The 18,563-nt window shown below is 38.8% G+C and overlaps 3 protein-coding genes across 7 annotated transcripts; 2 read left to right on the top strand and 1 right to left on the bottom strand.

Moving 5' to 3' along the window:
* The first annotated feature begins 1 nt into the window (after position 1).
* On the top strand, positions 2 to 999 carry LOC149702495 (uncharacterized). Its single transcript, XM_089866334.1, has 3 exons — positions 2 to 171; positions 555 to 730; positions 824 to 999. Exons 1-3 carry the CDS (start codon positions 120 to 122, stop codon positions 878 to 880), a joined length of 285 nt encoding a protein of 94 aa, XP_089722460.1. The 5' UTR covers positions 2 to 119; the 3' UTR covers positions 881 to 999.
* Positions 1,000 to 6,683: 5,684 nt separating this feature from the next.
* On the top strand, positions 6,684 to 15,288 carry LOC149702496 (uncharacterized). 5 transcript variants are annotated; one of them, XM_089866310.1, is made up of 13 exons: positions 6,684 to 7,868; positions 9,261 to 9,830; positions 9,917 to 10,123; positions 10,206 to 10,445; positions 10,514 to 10,807; positions 10,922 to 11,033; positions 11,133 to 11,392; positions 12,065 to 13,246; positions 13,309 to 13,411; positions 13,662 to 13,853; positions 14,126 to 14,229; positions 14,333 to 14,611; positions 14,679 to 15,288. In XM_089866310.1, the coding sequence occupies exons 2-13, from the start codon at positions 9,330 to 9,332 to the stop codon at positions 14,877 to 14,879; spliced, it is 3,675 nt and encodes a 1,224-aa protein (XP_089722436.1). In that variant the 5' UTR covers positions 6,684 to 7,868; positions 9,261 to 9,329; the 3' UTR covers positions 14,880 to 15,288. The 5 variants fall into 5 exon arrangements, with proteins under 5 accessions (XP_089722436.1, XP_089722434.1, XP_089722435.1 ...); XM_089866308.1 differs by having other exon boundaries at positions 6,685 to 7,868; positions 10,871 to 11,033; XM_089866309.1 differs by having other exon boundaries at positions 6,685 to 7,868; positions 10,871 to 11,033; positions 11,145 to 11,392.
* A 1,136-nt stretch (positions 15,289 to 16,424) lies between these two features.
* Positions 16,425 to 17,531, bottom strand: LOC149702497 (B-cell receptor-associated protein 31). The gene has a single exon (XM_089866330.1). It carries the CDS (start codon positions 17,356 to 17,358, stop codon positions 16,636 to 16,638), a length of 723 nt encoding a protein of 240 aa, XP_089722456.1. The 5' UTR covers positions 17,359 to 17,531; the 3' UTR covers positions 16,425 to 16,635.
* Positions 17,532 to 18,563: the final 1,032 nt, after the last annotated feature.

Here is an 18,563-nt window from a genome sequence, read left to right on the forward strand (position 1 = left end):
GCCTAAAAGGTTTTCTGCATTCGACGTGAGTTACTTACGTTTTTCGTCGTTTTTAGTTCCGTGTTTCGAATCCGAAATTTTTAAATTTAATCTAGTTAAATTTAATTAAGAACGTTAAAATGAGTCGTATCGTTGCTTCTAGAACTCTTTCAAACTTGCAGAAGGTGCAACGTAAGTCTTTAAAGTAGTTATATATTTCAGCGGCGCTTTCTAAAATTAAGCCTTGTACAATTTAGGCTTAGGTATCACATTTTTTTTCATTTATTATGCAAATTTTTACTTTTTGTAAGAAATATCAGTGTTTATATTTTTGATATCGTCGATTCAGTTTAGTAAATTAGATTTTTAAAGTTTTTTCGGCGCTTTATAGTGTACGTAGAACCTTTAACTTAATTTCAAAACCATAATATTGGTAGTTTGTGCTGTATTAGTTATGGTGGCTGCTTTTAAGTTAAAAATAGATCATTAGCTTAACTGCTTGGTGTATTTGCTGCTACGAAGCCAATTTGAGGTCAAAAGTTTCATAGAATTATGTAAATTTATGCGTACATCAGGTGTCCAACAAAGGTGCTCTTCTGGGGGACACTATGTTACTGATTTTAAACAACCAACAATGAGTGACCTTCCAGTTCCGAAAGGATCTTGGCAAGAAGGTTACAATAAGAAACAAACCAAATATAACATTCAATTAGCTGTTGGAGTAGCGTTTGTGAGCGCGACTCTTGGCTATGTAAGTTTCTACTTCTTTTCTTATAAAGTAGTTTAGAAATATCAGTGTTAAGATGGTATTGGTAACATTAGCGTGTTTGTTGTGTTTTGTTAGGCTATATCTGCAAATATCATTGAACTTAACATGGCGCCACCAATGAAGAATAAGTAGATACTCTTAAATTAAATAAATAAACCAAATAAAACTATGATATTCAATGTTTAGTGTCCAAAAACTCATGTACATGTAAATTAATGGAAAAAAAAAATATAATATGGTTGATAGTTTTATGATTTCTTATTTTTTTCTAATGGGTTAAGTGTTTAGTTGTGTCTGTTGTTGTTATTGACTTATTTGTCTCAAAGTCAACCTCTATTGCATCCATGATAGATATCACCCAAAAGTTTTGAAAACAAAACACTTATCTGCCTAATATCACAAAGACATTCTTTATGAATGACCCCTACTGCCAATCATAAACCAGAGTGGTTTATGATTAAAGAAGATTATTAGACCTCATGATTAAGATAAAGTCTCTGAAAGATATTAGCAGATTCTTTTATGACTATGTTTAATTATTAATAACAGTTCTTCAGAATTCAAAGGCGGTTAGTTGGTTTTTAAAACAAACTTATAAATTTCAGTATGCGGGGTGATATTAGCTAGCGTTTTAGGTATATTACAAAGGGAGATTTATGAATTTTCCCTAGGCGCGTCGATAAACTTTATAAGGTAAGGTGGAGAGTGAGAGAGAGAGTGGGGGGGGGATACGAAGGAAGGTACCCTTGATTCTGCGCGGCGGCGGCCACCAACCCATTGTAGATTGTAGTTAATCTGACGCTTGCGCCCGTAAGAGAGGGCGGCGATTCGGTCATAAATCACAGACCAGGAAAAAAGCGGGGCCTCGTGAAAAATAGGCCTATGGGGTGGCAGCAGCGTGCTTACATACAACTCTAGTCGAGGCGCCGTCTACTCACTGCTCTCTCTCCATCCTACTTGCTTGCTCCTTCGCTCTTCTCTGAAGTTCTCTCTCTCTCTGTGCAAATCCCCTAGCCCCCCTCCCGTTTCTCCACCCCTCCTAATCCCATTCTCTCTTGTTTAAAGAGAAAGTGACACTGTTACACTGGAAACAGTTTATTATCCCTGGGGGTTTGCGTTGCGACATTAATTTTAGACGTATTTTAATTATCGTATTTGGTTATGGTGACAACTTGTGAAAATTGATTTTATCTAATGCCCTCGAACTTTGACCCTAATCGAGAAGTAGAGTATTCAAGGTCGTACACGATTCTGAAAACGGACCCCCCAATGTCGAGAGTAAATGTGTCAAATCCCCATTGTAAGATCTCAAACTAAAGTAAAGTTCACGAAAGAAAAGGGTGAACACGTGCATGGATGAAAAGTTATCAGTTATTTCAGATCAAACTTGTACTTTACTTAGTTTTTAGACTAGGAGGGTTCATACCATTTTACACCAGTAGTTTAGGCTACTGGGTACTTCATTCAATTTGTCCGTCATGTAGCCTGGATAATACATTAAATATCTCTGATATTATTGAAAATTTATTAGAGAAAAATTCTAAAATTTCCTTTTAAAACTACGCTAATTGTTTCTGATTAATTATTAAATCGTTATATAGTTTTTCGTGTTCTAATGAGCAATTAATTTCGCTTAGGCTCAAAAATTAACTCATCTCATGGATCTTTAATTTCATTTAAGGTTTTTATTTATTATTATTTTGCTAGACCGTTGGTCAGCCTCTTAAAGAGACTGAAGAAACGCTAGTACTTCAGTTTCAAGTTTGTTTGAACTAGTAAGAAGTACTTGACTTATGCACTGAAAGTTAAAGCCGAGTGAGAGAGGGGGAGGTGGGCGGGGTTTTCTCTAGCCCCAATACATTGAAAACTTAACACGCGAGGTACCTACCTGCATGCAGTCACTATAGGCGTAATGGTGTTCACGCTATACGTGTACGTATGTTTACACGTGATCTTTAAAAGCAGCCTTACAGTGAATACGACCCTTAATCGGTGGTGTACGTATGTTTACACGTGATCTTTAAAAGCCTTACAGTGAGAATACGACTTGCGTACGTGTACATCGAGGGGTTAGTCACTAAGCGTAATCGGTGTACGCGACTTTGTATCTTTGACTGTACTAAAATGATTACGCGTAAGCCTACCTTTCACAGTGCTAAGATGATTACGCCTAATCCGTAATCGGTACACATTAACTATAATAGTGGTTAGCCCCTCTGAGAGTTACTGGTTCCTCGAATTCACCTCTCTTTGTAATTTAAGTTCACATTCTTGGCAAAAATAGTAATAAAAAAATGGTTTATGGAAAGCTGACCTTCAGTCGCAAACTGAAACCTGTAGTTTTCTATTAGGTTCTTGTAAATATGCATTTTCAAAGGTGCGGTAACGGTACACAGTAGACTTAAATTATAGAAACGGACTGGTAATACATAGAAAGTTTTCAGCCTATGAGAATTGATGCCATTTACACTGCAGGAGGCCAGGGTACTTGGGAAGTTCAAAGTCCAGAACTTACCACCAAGTAGCCTCACCTCCTGCAGTATAAATTATATCAATCCTCCTTGGCTGAAAACTATGTGTAGTGTCCACTAAAGGGGTTTGTTTGCGGTTCTTCCCAGTGTTGCAAGGGTTGACGAGTTAAGAACTTAAGAGATTGCGGAGATAAGGCTATAGTAGTTCAGTTTGGATCAGAACCTGACGAATACCAACTTGACAACGGTACAATGAAGTTTAAGCTGAGGTATGGGAGGAGTTTTCTTTAACCCCTTGGCCCCTTTTGTTGAAACTATCCATCAGAAAAGAAGGGGTTGCCATAGGTCAGGGAAAGCCAGGACTTGAAAAGTTTTGGAGATTTTAAAATATGTCAAAGAAGTCAGGGCGGGAAATATATAGTTGCCCCTCCTGCAGTGTTACCAGGTCGTTGGTGAGTTAAAAGATTGCGGATAGGCTAGCAGCTAGTTCAGTTTGAGCAACACCAACTTGATTCGCAGAGGGCCTGACGACACTGCTTTGAAGCTTAAGCTGAGAGATACATGGGGGGGGGGGTTGACAATCAGGAATTTGAGTCTGAACAATTGTGGCAACCATGATAAAATAATGACTGATGACGCGGTGATGCCGAAATTAAAGATAAAGTGACGTTATTCCGTGAGGCAGTTCACGAACCACTCTCGAACTAGTCTCGGCGTGTCGTTACTCCTTTATTGCACCCTAATCCATTGCTAATGGAAGTAAATCCGAAAGCACTCTGATATACTGCTATAATAGCGAAATACAATATCGTTTTGAAAGATATTTTTAGTATTGGAAATTTATTATAAGAGTAGCTATATACAGGGTGTTTTTGATAAGTCTGCATACCATAAATTAATTAAGGGGGATGAATTCTTTGGGCAATTTTGAGTCTATCTCCATTTTGCCACAAGGGACACTGTTTTCAAGTTAAGATTGTCTAGAGTATTTTACGGATGACCCCTTTAAATTTAATTAAGAAACTGATACAAGACAATGATTACTAATTTAATTAATTAAGGGGTTATCCCTAAAACACTCCTCAAATCTTAACTTGAAAACAGTGTCATCATTTCGACTCAAAATCGATTTCCCAAAGAATTCATCCACTCATCCCCCTTTATTAATTTATGGCAGACTTATCAGGAACACCCTGTATAAATTCGATATTCTAACGGAGAAATACGAGAAGAACTTCTCCTAGAATAAAGATATCCGATCCTGGATGGATGGACCAACCCACCCAACTCGTGGTTTGTTATACCTATTAGTTTTGTTATCCAAAAATTTAAATGGATCCATGCTCGGATAGTTCATTATAACCTTTATTTTCTCATACACCGAGGGCTCGGATAGTTAGTTTAGAAGCCACTATAAATTTTATACCAAATATATTTCGCTTAATAATTTGTGCTTGACCCCTTTTATTATAGAATACATGCATTTTCACGTAATTTCATATCACACTAGAACGTGCAGTTTAATTAACTACTTAATATTTAAACATTAATTTTAAATAATAAATATTAAAATTTGTTTTGTTGGAATTTTTGGATCCAATCGAGCTATATCGGATTTTGAATTTTTTTTTTTTAAATTTAATATCTAAAAATTGTTGGTCTTTCGTGACTTCCTGGAAATACTCTTGATAAAGAAAACGTTTCCTTAAGTTTGTTTTTGAAAAGTTTTGGGTTCAACTTTATCATCTTTCAACGCAAGATGGCAATAGGAAATTTCTGTTTACCAATCCACTTAAAAAAAAAGTATTTTCGATATTTATTGTTATTTTTGTCTAATTTTTAGACCCCCCCCCAAAAAACCCCCCAAACCCCATCTGGTTTTAGTCCCTAGTTGAATTTAATATTTAGAAGAATCTCGAAGAAAAACTTCTATTATTTATATTATTTTATTTATTTAATTAATTAAAAGTTTCTAATCAAAAATTTTTCTTCAGTAGATAATTTCTAGGAAATATAAAATAGGGAGGTTCGAATCGTTTGGTTAAAAATTACCTTAATTTTCTTCCCCCCTTTTGTAATTCCACCCTCCACCAATGTAATAGAAGATATTTTGACGACAGTGAAGGAGGAGGAGTAACAGCGTTTTTTTTTCTTTGCTTTTTAAAACCCCCCTCTCTTGGTCTATTTTTTCCCAGTTGGCTTGGGGTGTTTGGTTTCTATCTACAAAATCCAACGCCAGCCGTGTCACGTGTGTCGTCGTCATTTGGCCTCGGAGAGAAAGAGAGAGAGGGAGAGAGATCCAACGTGGAATATAATAATAACACACCTCCTATTAAAAACCATTTCCCGCGCTTCCCCTTTTTTCCCGCTCAACTTTTCCCGCCCCCCTGGAACTTTTTGGTACCTAAAACTTTTTACACCACGCACTCGGAAAAGTCCGCTTGGGAAGGGAGGGAGAAATATTTTTTTTTATAAGAGGTTTCAATGTGACTCACTCTTCTCGAATCCCATTGGTCGCTCTTAAGAGAAGCCCTTCCTATAGGGCGAGTCGCTTTGTTTGATTGTGCGTTGCGCGCTCGAAATTGGAAGCCGGACCAGTTCATTCGGGACCTCGTATTAGGGGTGATCTTGGATTATCTGACAGTCAGCGGCTGTGAAAGAGGGGGAGTTTATAGGTTAGATGGCTGAGGATATCAATAATGGCTACTCGAGACTTTATTTGAGTATCTCAAAATGCCCTTTGTCAGTTTAGTTGAGAGGATTTCACTGGTTTGACTAATTCAATGATTGCAAACGACAAGTGGTTCGAGTCAGCGAATGACGAATGGTCGCCGAATTAACTTCTATGTTGCGATAAAATATGAAATAGTAATGAACTGAAGTCTAATAAGTAACTTGATTTTACTTCCTTACATGGAGATATTAAACTCGTCATTAAATTGGAGATGAAAGTAGGTGATCCGTGAAATAAATTCAACTATTTCTCAAAGCTCTCTATCTAGTAAAGTGGTGCTAAGCCTTATAGAGTTGTGACGTTAGTGCCTAAATAAAACGTCACAAGCTTAGCTTTGATAGTGGACGGCCATGTTTGGTACCGCGTTGGTTCTATGGGCAAATAGCATGGGCTACGTTACAATTAGGCTTCAGAGAAAGCTCTATTGGAATCGATCTGCTTTAATCTCTGTATAACTAAATCGTTAATCTCTCTCGGTTGTACTAACCAAGCTCTAATGGCTTACCTGTACTGAACTAAATAAATAAATAAGTCATCCAAAGCACTTTGGTACACTCTAGAATTCTCAACCATCTCTTGTAGGATTTTCATGGGAAAAAGGCTCTAGCAGGGATCTAACGAGCCCCTACTCTACACTCCTCTCCTCTCACCCACCTTGGTGGCATCTCTATTGGGAAAACGGTGGATGGGTGGAACTGAAGTGGGGGGGGGGGGGTTGAGTTGGGGTTGGGGGAGCTTCGAGGGTGGTGTTGGGCGGAAAGAAAGAACAGTCTCTCTCAGATAATCGGACCAAGAGACGCTCTTGGAATATTTTTGTGTTGTAGAAATAATGGAAGATGAGGAACCCCCTGCCCTCGCTCGCTAGGTCTCTGCATGTTGTTGGGGATCATCACTATTTGGGGTTGGGAGTTGGGATCATGTGATATGCCTTTTACCATACCCGTCCTTTCTAAGTTTCGCCTTGTTTCTACCGTTCTACGAAATACAAAGGTGCAGCTCTCCTGACCATTAAAAATGATCCATCTTTCGTTTGGGCACAATCGTGAGCGCCCAGGGATAGAAATCCAAGAATCTAGTAAACAAGTTTAATAAAAATCCGTCTGTTATTTCTACCCCGAAGCGTCTTCTCACTTTTATAACATTTTTTTGTAATCTGAATAACATTTTCTACTGAATTTTAAAACCAAGAAAGAAGGAAAAAGGAAAAAGCAAAATTATCAATGCAGTTTTGGCGCCAACTGTTGCGTGACGTCATTTAAAGGTTATAAGGGAATTTTTCCGGTTTTTTTTTTTTTTTTTGAAGAAAATATTGGCGGTTGTCTGTATTTTTTATTTTAGCCTTTTTTGGCGTAAATTTATGTATTTCTTATTAAAATAAAATTAATTAGCATTCAAATATTAACCCCCAAAAATTATCCTTTTTCATTTGGGTCCGATGTGATTTAAAATAATTTTGAAATTAAGTAATTTCCTATTGTTTCTTATTCTACCGACTAGTTTGTATGTATTAATTACTATTCTAAATTTTTCTCATTATGTTTGCCGTATTTTTTTTTTTTTTTTTTCGTAGCCTGAAGGGTTTTTAGAAAAAGAAAATACTCGACACCCCTTGTTAGAATTCCAAAATGGACCCTTCTAACCAATTATCAATTTTCCTCCCATAGACGAAGCGGATTGGTTAGATTTATATTAAGACTGTGAGGGGGGATTCTTGTTGGTTCAATTCGTGTAAGGGAGCATGGCCACGCTCTTAGATTCCGTAGCCAACCAATAGGAGACTATCTAGAAACCCAGCCAATAGAGGCCATCCCGCGCAAAGGTTTATTTTTCACTACCACCAGTTCGACTAGTCTCTCTTTGCCGCGACCATTCTGTGTTGAAAATTTTGCGTTCCTCGACGATTTGGGCTTTAAAGGTAAGATTTAAACTTAATTTATCTTTAATTAAATAATATTCTTAATTATATCTAATTCAAAGATTAAAAAACGGCAAAAATTCGACTATTTTAGCACGGTAAAGCATTTTTTAATGAAGGGGGGGTCGAATTGAGGGGGTCTCTTTGGCTTCTAGCACTGAAATAGGCCAACTCTGTACAATCTTTGGTCACGCCGGGAGGCTACGGCGCGACGCGCGCGTTTTTGTTGGGGTACTCGCGGTCGTAGACACTCTTCTTCTTGCTTGTATTCTAGAATCTTGTACTTCGTACCAAAAAAAATTTCTAGGTTATTAGCCTGGACCTATTTTTTTTAACTGAAATAAGTTACCATATTATTTAATTTTCTTTTGGATAATTTTTCTAGCTTTCAGTCTATTAATATTGATTTTTAGGTCTAATTTCGTCTAATTCTATTGTTTATAAACAATTTAATATCTTATAAAATTGACCGCCAAACTCAGGCTTCCGTCAACAAACCAATTTTATTTTTTCGAGTAGGATTTAGAGTATAAAAAAAAATTCAATGCAAGATAGTTTTCAAGAGAAAGAAAGAACAAAACAAAAAAAAAGCATACGAGCCGAATTTTTATAAGCACCGCCCACAAGTGTAGTTCATACCAGTCGCAATTTTCAGTACACGAATGTTTTACACCGTTTCTGAAGACTGAAGAGCTGAGGCTACAGTAGGCGGATTTTCGTGCGTCTTTCTCTAATGGCGTTTTCGCGTTTCCCCCTAACATTTCTACGTTGCACGAAGCGCGTTCAATGGATAACTTGAGGGGTCGAACAGTCTTAGTATTATAAGTTTCAAGTTTTAAGAGGGTTTGATAAAATGTTAAAGAGGTTTTATCGATAATGATTTTTGAAGTGGTGTTTTTAATTTTGTTTTCATAGAAAGGTTTTCAAAATTTCAAATATCGTCAACTGTTTGGCTATATTTTGATAACTGTTCAACCCCTCATTCTTTGACTTCTAGGAGTACCACCTTCGGTGGCGTTGCATTTTCCCGTGTAGATCATACTGTAGACTTACGTCACTTTGCCGCGTTTTTTCGGCCTTTTAGCATGGCGGCTCTGGCAGCGCTCTCCAGTTGTAGTAGGGGTTGGAGGCAATATAGGGAGCTGCTTTTTTCCGCGAGTCGTTTGTGAATGTTAATTAGGGTCGATTAGGCCTTGAGTCGTCAAGTTTTACGATATCCGGTGTGATTTTTAAATTACCCAAATAATGATCACCCGCTTTCTTCACGCATATATAGGCTTATATAGTTTGACGTGGAGGCATTTGCGCACCGCTCGCTGCCTCAAATGAATGTTTAAATTATTAAAGAATAATAAACACCTATCAAATACGACTATTGTTATTTATTTCAAGGCTCATACGAATCAGATTATTTACGAATGAGTGGGTTGAACTGAGGAGGGTCATAAATAATATAACGACATGAATCCCGAAAACACTCAAACTAACGCGGCGCCACAGCCTGGCTCAGCTTCTCAAATGTGCTCGGTGAGTGGTGAACAAAACATGCCAACGGGCAATTCGGCTACGCCAATGCTCATGCAACAACCTCCCGGGAATATGATGAATCCTCACCAACCAACACCGCCATCAACTCCGTTAGTTGGAACCCCCCAAGGTGGTGCACCCACACCAACACCGACTAGCAGCACACCTTCACCCATGCCACCTCCCATGCAAAATGCAATGCCAATGCAACCTTCTCCCCAGCAGCAGCAACAAATGCAAGCTCCAAATCCCCCACAGCAACAACAGCAGCAGCAGCAGCAACAACAACAACAACAGCAGCAACAGCAACAGCAGCAACAACAACAGCAACAGCAGCAGCAATCGCCTATGTGCTCACAGCCAATGGCTTCCCAAACAATGTGTTCGCAACCAATGGTATCGCAAGCGATGTGTTCCCAACCCATGGTTTCTCAAGTAAGAACTTATTTTACAAGTGTTAAAAATAACCACGCAGAATCTGTCGCGAGTAGAATATTTAAAGTAAGCTTATAACTTCTTAGTCAATGAACCAACCATCACATTCAATGGGGTCAATCGCTGGTTCAGTCGCTGTTTCAGCCCCAGTTTACTCCATGACGCATATGACTCAAATGCCAGCGTCACAGTCAATGTGTAACATACCAGTTTCAGCTCCTGTTTGTTCAATTCAGCAACAAAATATGTCAAATACCAGTATTTCAAACGTGCATCCTTCACCTCTTCCTCAGGTTAGTTGTTAGTCTGTTGTCGGATGCCGTTTTCGATGCCTTTGAAATTAGCCGGAGTATTTAGAACTTGCTTGATTTGAAGGTGCAAGTTATACAGCAACCTCTTCACAACCAAACCTATTTACAACATCTGTACGCTCCGCAACAGCAAATGATTCTTCCTGGCAATTTAACTCTCCAGCCTGCAATGGCATCTACCTTACAGAATTTAGGGGCTGCTCAAGGACTTAGTTTGCAGTTGCAACAAGGGAAACCCAATATGGATCACAAGGGACCTGGACAAGGGGGTCCGACTCTTATTCCAGCTTCTTCCATGCAAGGAGTCAGTCCATTTGATTTCTCGCTTACCCTATCGAAACATTTATTAAATTGGACTCTCAAAATCGACAGAACGAAAACTACATGGAAAATTACCAATCCCTTCACGGAGTGACCATCAGTTCGGCAAATCTAGTGTCAGCTTCGGGTCAAATGATAACCACGGGGGCCAAGACCTGTATGCCTGGTCAGATGTTAACCGCAGCGGCTCGATCTACCGCCATGCTACAAGGTCAAGCTGGTTTCGCGCAGCAAGCCGGTGGTCAAACTGTTATGATTGGACAACTGGGAATGCTGTCAAACCAACCTTCCTTGATGCCCTCGCACAATAAGTCTTTGGCTGATCAACAAAAGGGGAAACCATTTGTAAGTTTCGTTTTAAGAACGCTCGTTCTTTTGACGAGGATGTTATAAGAACTGGACTTGCAGATTATGAATCAGCAAGCCACATTACAACCAAAATCACCGATTCTCCCCCAGCCCGTTACCAGCGGACAGGTTTTATCGAGTACCCAACTGAAACAGCTTTCTTCGCCGCAGTTGATTACCAGTCAGGCACCGGCTACCATGATTGGAAGCCACGCTTTACTAGGTGAATATTTTAACTACTACGATCGTTATTGAAGCCTCCCTTGTTCGAGCGGCGCCGGGGAGAGCTCAAAAAATTCCGCGTTATCATTTACACTTTAAGGCCCTCTTCAAGCGCTGGGGTCATTGCCTCAAGGAATCACCTGGACAGCCGCCGGAGGCCTGCAACAATCCGCTCTCTTGACGCCCAACCCCATTTTCTTTCGAAGTCAGCAGTCCGATATGTTCATTCAATCACCGACGCAAACCATGCACGCTGTTCCTGTAGCTGCGGCCCAAGCCAACGTTCAGCAAGCTCCTATGCAGCAGCAACAGCAGCAACAACAACAGCAACAGCAAACGCAAGTTACTAAGCAGAAACAGGTTAATATAATTTCTCATCTTATTCTTTATTCTTCTTTATTTTAAAGTACCCAAAACTCCGTTTAAAATTCAATCACTTTTTCTTTTGCGTCTTCCCAATCAAATTTTACGCGAATCACCCTAAAATACTTAATGGTTTTTTTTTGTAAAATTTTATTCTTACCATCCTTTTTTGATAAGAAAAAATTCTTTCACTTTCCTGTCCCACCCTTTTTTCATGCACGGTAAAAATAAAAACATTCATGCTGTCCGGGACGTATTTCTCTGTCTCTCTCTCTCGTGTGCCTCAGGCGCGTCCGGCTAGTTCGGTGGCCACCCAGACTGCCGTCACGACAGCACTCACGGTTCAAACGCATGTACCCCCCTCTCGAATACAGGTAAGCCCCAGTTGCATGGGTGTCAAGTGATGAAAACGTATATAAATAAATAAATATAAACAAGTTAATGAGTGTAACGGACAGCATGGACAAAAACTACAATTCCCTTTCATTGTCATATTGGTGTCTTTGGAAATGGGCTAAGGGCAGGCATATCTAGATTCGTTGACATAAACGGGTGTATCTTGACTACAATATTTAGTAAAAGCGCAAAACTAACTGATCAGTTCTTGACAATTTCGACGGGAACCAATTTTTGTTAGCATCACTGTAACCATAAGGTGAAACTTTACAGCCTAAACCTCGTAACCGAGCACATGCTAGAAGTGTCGGGGTTCAACAACAAGTCATGCCGAGACCTTTAATTCCGCAAATGGCAACTACGCAAACCCAAACTCAAGCTACACATCAAATTGCCCCGCAACCCCAACAACAGCAACAACATCATCATCAGCAACAACAACACCAACACCATCAACAACAACAACAACATCAGCATCACCAACAACAGCAACAACAACATCACCATCAACAACAACAACAACAACAACAACAACATCAATTTCAGCAACAGCAGGCTGCTGCTCAACATCATCTCCAACAACAACAGGCTGCCGCTCATCAACATCATCAGCAACAACAACAACAACAGCAACAGCAACAGCAGCAGCAGCAGGCGCACCAACAACAAATGCAACAACAGCAACATCAGAAAGCCGACGCGTGCAATCAAACTAGGCCCGCCACTGAGATGAGGGTTGCTTCGATACAAATGAAAACTACATCAACGTCCACATCAATGGAACCCAAAAATCCTACAACGGCTCAAAAGATAGAGGCTTGCACGATGGGTTTCGTCAACATCGCACCGGCTCCCCCTCCTCCTCCTCAAGTTAGTGTGGCGCCAGTGAATATAGTGATGGCTCAAAATAGCCATAAGATGGTGACGGCTTCGACAAACACTTCGCCGACGCACCAGTCTTTGAACCAAAACAACAACAACCATAGTTCATATCCTAACAATGCCAACAATTCCGCCGTGGTTGCTCCCCAGCAACAGGTTCACTTGCCTCCCCCTCCCCCACCGCCAATTCCGATTGTTTCTGTGGCAGCATCGACCAACACGGAAAAGAGGACACTCGTACCACCTCAGATTGTCGCTCCTCAGCAACAACAACAGCAAAATCATCATCAACATCAACAGGCTTCGGCTATGGTTACCGCGCAGCCTCCTGAAAATAAGTCCGAGGTTACTTCAAAGGAAAACTCTTCCATTGTTGCTAATAACAAAAGCGATGACGCTTCCACTCAGTTGGACAAGAAAAGCACCGGAACTGGTGACGGCGATGTAAACTTGAATAATAATAGTGCGGAACCTGTCAAAGACAAGCAGCCTCAGAAGGCCATTGTTAAACCGCAAGTACTTACTCACGTTATTGAGGGATATATTATTCAGGAAGGATCCGAACCATTTCCAGTAAGTCTTTCTTAATGGTACCTACGAATTGTCCGTGGTGTTTTACTATTTTTCGCTTTCAGGTCACGAGGTCATCTCTTCTAACTGATACGAGTACTTCAAAATTGAACACCGTCAACAATGAGAAACCCGTTGTTGAAGATGATTCCGTTCCTACCGCTAAAGGTGGGTAAAACGCTACCAGTTAGGGGTGTTATAAGATATTTATTTTCAGATGGTGCCGTACACGTAACTTCCAAAGGAAATCTTTACTGTAGGCATGACGCATGGTGTAATAATTGTTTTAAAAAAAGGAGTGAATGCGTTTAAATAAAATTAAATCTGAGGTGTCGACCCTTTGTGTGACCCCTTGTTTTCGTTCCATTTTCTCTTCGAAACAAATTGGTCCGTGGTCTCCTCTCTCTCTCTCCGACAGAGACTATAAATACTACAGAGAATCTCGATAAATCGTCAGTCCAGGATGATGAACTCGCAAAGTGCGAGTTTTGCGGAAAGTTAGGAAAGAAGAAGAGTTTCAAGAAGTCCAAGAGATTCTGTTCGAAAAGCTGCTCGAAACGATACAATCTTGCCTGCAACAAACAAACGGGCCTTTCTCAAGCCACACTGGGTAAAATAAATAAATAAACAAACGATACAAGAGAAGCATCCCAAGTTACTCCAAAAATTGTTTGGTTCAATTTTGTTTTTTGTCTACGCGTCTTGACTCCTTTTTTTTAAAACAATTCAGTTTTTACGCTTTTTTTTTAATGATTGTTGTTATAAGGGGAAGGATACTTGCCTTATGTATTTTTGCGGAACAGTTTTATTTTTACGTTTTAAAGAAAGTGGCAAGTTTCTAACCCGTCATTGAAAAATTATGTAATCTTTCATTTTCTATAGAAACTGGAACTGGTAAAGCAGCGAAGAAAAGAAAGTCCCCAAGTACTAAACCTCGTAAAGGATGGAGGAAAAACAGCAGAATGTCCTATAACATTGACGAATGGGTACGTGTTTTTTTTTTTTTTTAAGATTGCATTTATTTAAATTAAGTTACATTTTCTAACATTTTTCTGGCTTTTAATTTTTTTAAATTTAAACGCAATTTAGCAACAGCAATCGGGTCAAAACGGCCAAGAGTCCAATCACGTGCTGATATCGGGTATGGATGGTCTTCCCATGGGGGATGATTCCATGGATGGTCTTTTAACCAGAAAAATGGGTGGAGCCATTCTTGAACCCGAAGGTGACTGCGAAACGACTGATACTCCATCGGGACCCGAAAGTTCCGTCTCACCGACAACCCCTTCCAGTAACAGAGAAGAAATGGAAGTTGATATGCCCGAAGGTGCCTCTGGGTTCATTTCCAAGAACCCCATCAAGTGGACGGTAATTTATTATTTTTTCTCTTTAAGAGTTTCGACTCAGGCATTGTTGATTTCATATTTCTTAACAGGTACAAGAGGTGGTCGAATTTGTTCGAAATCTACCTGGTTGTTCGGACTACGCTGACGAATTTCGTTCGCAAGAGATAGACGGGCAAGCCTTAATGCTGCTTAAAGAGGACCATTTAATGACTGCCATGAGTATGAAATTAGGGCCTGCCTTAAAAATCTGCGCTAAAATCAACTCTTTGAGGGACGATTCCAATCGATAGGGTTATAATTTTTGTTTGACCGTTTCGTCATTCATTCATTCTATCGTTCCCATCATCAACTTATTCCGAGTTCGGTAGTGTACATAAATTGGGTACTTGTGTGACAAGGTTTATTTAGACTGGTCCTTTAAAGTTTAAAAAAGGACAAGGAAGACAAAAAACTAATTTTAATTTTACAAATGGTAAATTAAATTTTCATCTTTATACGAAGAAGCCTCGCTGGATAGAGTAGTACCCCCTTTAATATATTTATAATTAAATGTTATTATATTCGTAAACGAAACGAAAAGACAAAGTGTTTCCTCCATGGTTTAAGGAAGTAAAAACTACTTCCCTTTGCCCCAATTAAGTGTTGTTGTTTTTGTACAGTTTGAAAGTTAAATTAAATTAAATTAAAACGATATATCAATTTAAGCGTTTTTAATACTTTTTATTTTGTTGGATAATTAAAGTTCAACTTAATTGGCCGACGTCTAAATTTTACTTTCTAAACTTTTTAAGGAATAGTGCCAAAAGAATTGATGATTTTTAAACGAAAAACGACCGTAACGACGTTACTTTTTATTTTATTAAATTGATATGTCGGTTTTAATTTATTTACTCGTCCTTGTACCTTTTCAAATATGAATTGTGGACAGTTACGAATTACGATAGCCTAACTTCTTGTAAGTACAAAAACCTTGGGTTAATTACTTAAGGAAATTGACTGGTATCGTGATAAAATACGACAGACACTTTTAATTTGCATCAAGTTGTAGGTTTGTACTTTGTAGTTTCGTTTAAAGTCATTACGCGAAAGCATTCTTGGTAATTTGTTCCATGAGAGTCCATGTTCGGCACTTTTCATGGAACATAATCTTATCGAACAGTTTAACGCAAATGAAAACCTACTACCGTGATTTAATATAGGCGAAGGTTTTTTTTTTTGACCCTAGGTCAATGTACCAACGGAAGTTGGACGGAACATTGGGGATTTTAAAATATTACGTAAATTGTTTTTAATGTTTTCAAAGATGATGGATGTAATTGACTAATTGTAAGCCCATAGTTTTAGATCGGGGAAATGATCGACACACTTGCGAATGAGGTATACGGATATTTTTGCATAAGGCAATTGCAATTGCAATTATTTTTGAAATGGTTTTTTTTTTCTCTCTCTCAGACTCTTTCTAAAATAAGCCAGAGGTATTTGCCTTTTTTATATAGTAATTGATTGCAAAAATAAAGAGAAAAACAATTTCCGAAATAGAAATTAATTTTTATTAATATACCCTACATTTTTTTATAATCGTACATTTCAGATAAATAGGTATTACCTATTGAAGTTTCAAAATCAGTTATCATACAGTGATTGATTTATATCAGATAAGTGGTAAGTCTCGTCGTCATAGCAGATAAGAAATTTTAGCACTTTACGTGCCAATGGGCAAATTTTAACAATTTGAAGGTCAGATGCATAGACATTACTTTAATTGTAATTAATTCCCAAAACATTATTAAATTGATAAGCCTATGCTAAACTTAATTGAAAGTAAAAGAAACAAATTTAAATTACACTCGATAATTAGCTTTATTGCATGATTATTATAAATTAATAAATTCCATGTCATTTGGTTAAATATTTTAATCATTATCAAACTGACAGAGCTTCGTAATGTAAACTATAATTATTGGATACATAATCAGAAATTAGCTGGCTGGACGTAATTTTAAAGAGGGTGAAAAGAACAAAGGGTTTTATTTATTAAAGATCAGTTTAATCATCTTTTTTGATTGCAGCTCCTCCAGCAGACAGTTTCTGTAGGGTTGTATGCTCTTTCATCAAGCGATCGTATTCCTGCGTTAAGGATTCCGCTTGTTTTTTCATGGCATCAACGTCCTTCAAAGCTCGTTGTTTCTCACGATTGGCTTCTTTCAAGTCATTTTCTAGATTTTTAATTTGACTTTCAAAATTTTCTCGTTCCGCATTGCCGTGATTATCGGCGCTTTCACCAGCTTCCTTCTTTTTCTTGTCATTTTCTTTCATTAATTTCTCGGCCATTTGCGTGGCGCTTTGCGCTTGTTTCATAGAAGCCTCGCACTGCGCTAAGAGAGTAGCTTGAGTGATGATTAAACTCATCAAACGTCGAATGACGAAGGACAGGAATAAGGCGAAACCGGCGATGTAGAAATTCCTTTGCGCGCGGAAAAGCTTCATGTTGTGTTGCATTTCAGCGTCAAGGTGAGCGTGCCCATCGGAGTCGGACTGGCGAGTTGCCGCGTATTTGTACATGTCTCTAATACTGTCCAAGAAGAATAAGACGAGAATGATGATAAAAACCAGGAAATAAATGTTTCCTTGACTCGAAATGGATTTTGCAAACTTGGACTTGAAGAGGGACTGCCATCTTTTTGGGGAAATGAAAGGAAGCAAGAGAATCAGGATGACACCGATTTCCGAATAAAGAAACGTAGCGATTAAGGTCCACTGCAGGCTCATTTTAATTAAGTACTTGTATTCTTTTACGAACGATTGATTCAATTTAAATAGAATTTATATCCACCTATAGAGATACTACTACGCAACTATTGCAACGCACTGACTCGTTCAAAAAACTCATTCGCGACGACGACAGCCTAGTCTAAGCCGTCTCACGGCCAACTTAGTCAGCGAGGAGTTGGCCGTGGCCGTATCAACGAACTCAAACTAAAGAATGTTTCGTCATGGCATAGCCCACTTGATCACGCTGGCTGCACGCGCTCTAGTGTAATCCTGTAATGTGACTAGTACCAGGAGTTCATAATAACCCCCCTTCGGAAGGGAAGTATGAAACCGGCCATAAAGCTAATGGTAAAAATCGCGAACAACAAGATTCTGTCGTTGCGCATAGAAAGGATTAGCCTGTTTATGGACATACAACCTTACAGTATATCGTAGTGGTATCTATGCTCCTTGGTTTTCGTTCCAAAACTTCCGTTGGTTGGGATCTCCGTTGAAAAGAAAAATGGCGATATGGGGGACGTAGAAACACGTTGCAATTCTTACATTAAAGATACCGCGAATAAATTTGTCCAAACCGTTTTAACTTAACCACGGAATTCTCACTCACACACATCACAACAAAACATTATTGACGATCCTTTAAATGTTTTGTAGAAAACTAGAAACCCCGACTAAAAGCCAACTTCTTAGCCAAGGCTTAATTTACATCGTTCCGACAGAAGCAGACGTGAGCCATTTTCGCTCTCAAAATCACAAGATAAAAATAGTGCTAAACCGGAAGTGTGGAAGTTAATGCGCGTAAGCGCTAAAAAATGGGGTAACTATTTCTTTTGGAGTTAATCGGTGTATGAATCCGCTGAGCTTTACGGCGAAACTTTGTTGTTAGTGGCTTTTTAACCAGTTTCGTACTTCGGGTTAATATGAACTCCTGGTAGTACCATACACCAAGGAGGATTATCTAATTAAGAACAGGAATAATTAGGCCAAAAACAAACAAAGATTTTGGAATATATTACACATTTCATTTCAGAACTTTTGATCAACGTAAAATGAATTAACTTTCATAGGAATTAGTTTAATTATTATGATTTCAGATTTCGACTTATTAGACACACATGTTTATAGGGTGGTTTTTCCAGCTATAGGAATCCATAAACTCCAGTACCACTTTTCAAAAGTGGAGAAAAGTATTTTGGGCTGTT

Source organism: Phalangium opilio, unplaced genomic scaffold (genome assembly GCF_054372755.1).
Source record: "Phalangium opilio isolate 3A_F unplaced genomic scaffold, DU_Popi_V2 ptg000017l_1, whole genome shotgun sequence".
Taxonomy (NCBI): Eukaryota; Metazoa; Arthropoda; class Arachnida; order Opiliones; family Phalangiidae; genus Phalangium; species Phalangium opilio.

Coding starts and splice junctions, on each gene's coding strand:
- LOC149702495 (XM_089866334.1), top strand. CDS start 120: ATGAGTCGTATCGTTGCTTCTAGAACTCTTTCAAACTTGCAGAAGGTG. Junction 172..554: donor AAACTTGCAGAAGGTGCAAC/GTAAGTCTTTAA, acceptor TGCGTACATCAG/GTGTCCAACAAAGGTGCTCT. Junction 731..823: donor TGAGCGCGACTCTTGGCTAT/GTAAGTTTCTAC, acceptor GTGTTTTGTTAG/GCTATATCTGCAAATATCAT.
- LOC149702496 (XM_089866308.1), top strand. CDS start 9,330: ATGAATCCCGAAAACACTCAAACTAACGCGGCGCCACAGCCTGGCTCA. Junction 13,247..13,308: donor AAGGATCCGAACCATTTCCA/GTAAGTCTTTCT, acceptor TTTCGCTTTCAG/GTCACGAGGTCATCTCTTCT. Junction 14,230..14,332: donor CCTATAACATTGACGAATGG/GTACGTGTTTTT, acceptor AACGCAATTTAG/CAACAGCAATCGGGTCAAAA.
- LOC149702497 (XM_089866330.1), bottom strand. CDS start 17,358: ATGAGCCTGCAGTGGACCTTAATCGCTACGTTTCTTTATTCGGAAATC.